Source organism: Juglans regia, chromosome 2, assembly GCF_001411555.2.
Source record: "Juglans regia cultivar Chandler chromosome 2, Walnut 2.0, whole genome shotgun sequence".
Taxonomy (NCBI): Eukaryota; Viridiplantae; Streptophyta; class Magnoliopsida; order Fagales; family Juglandaceae; genus Juglans; species Juglans regia.
The window spans coordinates 33,272,950-33,278,423 of record NC_049902.1 but is presented as its reverse complement, the minus strand read 5'-3'; the positions used below and the strand labels follow the sequence as shown (position 1 = coordinate 33,278,423).

Below are 5,474 nucleotides of genomic sequence, written 5' to 3'. Positions count from 1 at the left end.
ATGATCGATCTTTAGAAAAAAAATTAAAGGATCAATAAATAATATCTTATGGATTGATAAAATTTAAAATAAAAAATAAAAAAATTACGATTAATTAATAATTAATGGGCGAGAAAACTATAGTTTTCCAATGGAGGGGCAGTGATAAAGGCGGCTCATCCAACACGTAATTTAGGAAGGGCAGCTGATGACGGGAAAAAATGCAGACCTCTCGTAAAGTCACCTAACACCAAAATCAATTTCCTGGAAGGAAGCAAGTAGAAAGAATGTCGCGAACGAACCGCGTGACCCCGAGTAATATTTTGAAGAAATGGAGGGTATTTCCGTCACTTCAGCTCTTTCTATGGCTCCCCTCAACTGACTCGCTCATTTTAGAAAGCGTGTATATATAGACCTCCTCCCACTTCCGGCAACCCATCTCAAGCTCCCAAATCTACGATCTCTCTCTCTCTCTTCTCCATTTCATTGTCCGTATTTCTCTTTCTTCCCCTGCACTGATTGGTAAGCCAATTGTACTCTCTCTTTTTTCTTTTTTCTTCTCAGGCATTGCGTGTGATCATGGTTTGTAGCTAGAAGTGTTCGTCTTTTGCATTGTTTGGAGCTATCTATGATCTGGTTTTTTCTCGATTTTATTAGATCTGTAATCAATGTGAAGAACTTTGATTTTAATTATTCTATTTGCGCTTATTTAATGACAGACATTTGCTTCATATGCTCTGTGTGTGTCTCCTATGGGAGTTTAATTGGGATCTGGTGGTAGAAATCAGATCTATATGCGTTTTGAGAAACGGGATTCTTTGCTCAAGTATGAGTTTGTGAATATACACGGATCATGTGATTGTTTGTTGTTCTGCAGAATGCGTTGGATCTGGTAACCTTTGGTTGATTTTGATGAATGATGTGCTGATTTATAGTCTAACATGTTTCGTTCTCTAGTTTTGGGTCTGCTTAGTTGCTTGGAAAGATAGGAAGCAAAAGAAAAATTGAAATTTATATGTTTGTGGTTTAGTTTCTTAAAAACTAGTGAGAAACAATTTTTTTGTGGTAAGTGATCTTTGGATGGAAGATACGTGAAGATACTATGCTTAATGTTCGTTTCCTTCATTTTGTAAGCAAGCAAATGGAGATGGGCAGTCTTCTTACTATACCATGAGGCCTCCCCGTTATTTTCTTTTCTTTTAGAATGGAATCTTTGCTATTCATTTTGGGGCCTATTTCCATGTATCTATCTTGTTTGTTTATTATTTTTTTAAATTTATTTGAATCGTGACAAAGAACTTAGTCTGTTGTAACATTTTTTATGTAGACACCGTTTTGAGATGGCTACTTATACTCCAAAGAACATCCTCATTACTGGGGCTGCTGGGTTCATTGCATCCCATGTTGCCAACCGGCTCATCCGTAATTACCCTGACTACAAGATCGTTGTACTCGACAAGCTTGATTACTGCTCGAGTCTAAAAAACCTCCTCCCCTCTAAATCATCTCCTAGTATCAAGTTCGTAAAGGGGGACATTGGCAGTGCTGACCTTGTCAACTACCTTCTCATCACCGAGTCTATTGACACTATAATGCACTTTGCAGCCCAGACCCATGTTGACAACTCATTTGGTAACAGCTTTGAGTTTACCAAGAACAATATTTATGGTACGCATGTCCTTTTGGAAGCCTGCAAGGTCACTGGCCAGATCAGGAGGTTCATCCATGTGAGTACTGATGAAGTCTATGGCGAGACAGACGAGGATGCTGTTGTGGGAAACCATGAGGCTTCTCAACTCCTCCCAACAAACCCATACTCTGCAACAAAAGCTGGAGCAGAAATGCTTGTCATGGCATATGGTAGGTCATACGGGTTACCTGTGATAACAACACGTGGGAACAATGTTTATGGGCCCAATCAGTTCCCTGAGAAATTGATTCCAAAGTTCATCCTCTTGGCAATGCAAGGGAAGCCTCTTCCAATTCATGGCGATGGTTCTAATGTGAGGAGTTATTTGTATTGTGAGGATGTTGCTGAGGCTTTTGAAGTCATTCTTCACAAGGGAGAGGTAGGTCATGTTTACAATATTGGGACAAAGAAGGAAAGGAGAGTTATTGATGTGGCCAAAGATATATGCAGACTTTTCTCAATGGACCCAGAGGCAAGCATTAAGTTTGTAGAGAACAGACCATTTAATGACCAGAGGTACTTTCTGGATGATCAGAAGCTGACGATCTTGGGATGGTCCGAGCGAACTACTTGGGAAGAGGGGCTTAAGAAGACCATGGAGTGGTACATCAACAACCCTGATTGGTGGGGTGACGTCTCTGGGGCACTGCTTCCTCATCCTAGAATGCTGATGATGCCTGGTGGGATTGAGAGACACTTTGATGGACCTGAAGAGGAGAAGTCTGCATCTTTCGTCCCAAGTAATACCCGGATGCTGGTTCCACCTTCCAAAAGCACCGGCTCTCCTCGAAAACACTCCTTGAAATTCTTAATCTTTGGTAGGACTGGTTGGCTTGGGGGTCTGCTTGGGAAGATATGTGAGAAACAAGGGATTCCATTTGAATATGGAAGAGGGCGTCTAGAGGATCGGTCATCACTTTTAGCAGATCTTCAGAGTGTTAAGCCAACCCATGTTTTTAATGCTGCTGGTGTGACTGGTAGACCCAATGTCGATTGGTGTGAGTCTCACAAGACAGAAACAATTCGCACAAATGTAGCTGGAACCTTAACCTTAGCAGATGTTTGCAGAGAGCATGGACTCTTGATGATGAATTTTGCTACAGGATGTATATTTGAGTATGATGCTGCACATCCTGAAGGTTCTGGCATTGGGTTTACAGAGGAAGACAAACCCAATTTCTCCGGTTCTTTCTATTCCAAAACCAAGGCTATGGTAATTCATTCAGAATCTTTGTCTCTAATTCTACATCCTTTCTGAGATTATGTGTTTGTTCTAATAATTACTCTTTGATTTCTTAACCAGGTTGAAGAGCTGTTGAAAGAATACGACAATGTCTGCACTCTAAGAGTTAGGATGCCAATATCATCTGACCTAAACAACCCACGCAACTTCATAACTAAGATTTCTCGTTATAACAAAGTGGTGAACATCCCAAATAGCATGACTGTCTTGGATGAGCTTCTACCCATTTCCATTGAGATGGCAAAGAGGAATTTGAGGGGAATATGGAACTTCACAAATCCTGGGGTTGTAAGCCACAACGAGATTCTTGAGATGTACAAGCAATACATTGACCCCGACTTCAAGTGGGCGAACTTCACACTTGAAGAGCAGGCTAAGGTCATAGTGGCCCCCCGAAGCAACAACGAGATGGATGGGTCAAAGTTGAAGAAAGAGTTCCCGGAGCTGCTATCTATCAAGGAATCGCTGATTAAATACGTCTTTGAACTAAACAAGAAGAACTTTGCAGCATAAACAATCATCTGTTGTAGACCTCAGGATTGTCCTTTTCGTTTTGGACTAGGCAATAAGTTTCAGCTACCCCTATAAAGTCTTATCAGTTCCCTCGATTATTCATTTTTAGCTTCTTTTTCAATATAAAAGGGGGATGAGGTTATTTCTATTAGGTATGCTTCTTTCATTGTTTACTTTGCCGATGTATTTTAGTGTGCTTGCTTACTTTGAGAAACTTTCTATAGGTTCTTTATAATTGGTCATCTGTAAGCCTGGGGATGTGGTACTCTTTCTACTGAGTATGCTCGTGGCGTTTAATTCTTTAATTACTTAACTTTTACACTTGTATCTTATGACATTGAATATCCTTAAGAAATTCAATGGAATGAAAGCGTACTTTAATACAATAGGCCACGTTTTTCTCTTTTTATTCTTTTCCTCCGAACTTTGTTTTCCTGTTTCCTATGTAATAAAAGCAAGCATATCGTATCATGTCCACATATCGTATCGTATAGAAAGGGTCTCTCTATTGGTTTTCGCTCTCCACATGAAACTAATGAAATTAATATCTCAGCACCAAATTACAAGCAACGACTAGAACACAACTTTAAAAAATGAGTTTTTTCATGTGAATATTAGATTTATCTATTTTTTTTAAAAGAAGTGCTAGAATAACAGGAGATTAGGCCCGGTTTGGATTTAAAAATCACTTCAATTCATCTCATTATTATAATTTTTTTAAATTTTCACACAAAATATAAGAAATAATTCAAAATTTTTAAATCTTAAAATAATAATAATATTAAAAAATAATATTTTATTTAATTTTTAACAAAATGGACATAGGTGACACTATCATTCCTAACTTTTGTTGTTGTGTTGCACTCTCACAAACTGTCTACTGTATAGTGGCCAATGACCTTCACAAACGTGTGTTCAAAACCCAAAATGTGGGAGCTAACTTGCTGGGATTCCCATAGGGTTAGGTATCTCTTCACACTCGCAAGAGTGTTAACCGAATATGAACCTAAAAATCATTTTCCAACAGAAAGATTACCACGCATTTGTAGAGGAGGTCACGATTGAAAGAAAATAAAGTAAAAAAAGATATGAATAAATGAATTAGAAAAAAAAAAAAAAACCTAATGTTTATGGTTTTTAAAGTGGGATTGTGTAGTGCTTTGGATTTAAGGTTGGGGACACATGAATGTGTATGTATGTACGGCTTGATCTTATCGAGAGCATAATCCTGGAGATTGCTGCAGGCTGCAGTTTGACTTCCCAAAAAATCTCCTTATTAGTGGCTTCCAATTCCATGCATCAGGAGTGGGGGACAGGACGTGGAAGATGTTATTAATTTATTTAATTGGTTGAAATTAAAGCTAAAAGATCCAAATTATCATGTGCGGCAAAACCCTGGATTGGTCATCATTGTTACACCACAGCATGCAGGACAGCACAACAAATTCTCCTGCCATTGGAGGTTTTTTAATTACTTGCACATGTCATGGGCATTCGCCATTACATCCGCATCTACTTTTTCCTTACTGGCACCACCTGGAAACCCAGTTGTAGATGAGGAAAGAAATCTCCAGTTGCGCCTTGCCTTTGTCAGCCGCGTTTCTCTTTGAGCACTTGAAATATCACTGTCTGGAAGCTGTTGAGCTGAGCGTGCCGCATGAATCACATTATGGCTCGGATTTAGTGCATAAAAAGGGGCCAGCTGCTGTGGGCTGTGAGAGGTTGCACAGGGCTGTGTTTTCAACCAGACTACCATTCCATGTGACTCAAACAGAATTCTTATACCGTTTAGCTTGATAAAGGCATTAAAGAACTTTTAAATTTAGGAGGAAAAACAATATAAAGATTGATTGAGAACTCGAGGAAAAAGATTTTCAACTAACAAAAAGTTTTAAGAAAATGAACCGATATTCACAGTTTCATCGGTTGAACAAACCCATATGGTCTCGCTTGTAGCAGTGGCACCGATCTTTGGACGATCCTTGTGACTACGACTGTTCACAAGGTTGTGACAGTGAACAAAAGAGATGTAATAATTGATGCCCAAAA

The 5,474-nt window shown here is 39.1% G+C and overlaps 1 protein-coding gene across 1 annotated transcript; it reads left to right on the top strand.

Moving 5' to 3' along the window:
- The first annotated feature begins 378 nt into the window (after positions 1–378).
- Positions 379–3,828, top strand: LOC109011912 (trifunctional UDP-glucose 4,6-dehydratase/UDP-4-keto-6-deoxy-D-glucose 3,5-epimerase/UDP-4-keto-L-rhamnose-reductase RHM1). Its single transcript, XM_018993306.2, has 3 exons — positions 379–501; positions 1,307–2,882; positions 2,973–3,828. Exons 2-3 carry the CDS (start codon positions 1,320–1,322, stop codon positions 3,423–3,425), a joined length of 2,016 nt encoding a protein of 671 aa, XP_018848851.1. The 5' UTR covers positions 379–501; positions 1,307–1,319; the 3' UTR covers positions 3,426–3,828.
- The last annotated feature ends 1,646 nt before the right edge of the window (positions 3,829–5,474 follow it).

Coding starts and splice junctions, on each gene's coding strand:
- LOC109011912 (XM_018993306.2), top strand. CDS start 1,320: ATGGCTACTTATACTCCAAAGAACATCCTCATTACTGGGGCTGCTGGG. Junction 2,883..2,972: donor ATTCCAAAACCAAGGCTATG/GTAATTCATTCA, acceptor TTTCTTAACCAG/GTTGAAGAGCTGTTGAAAGA.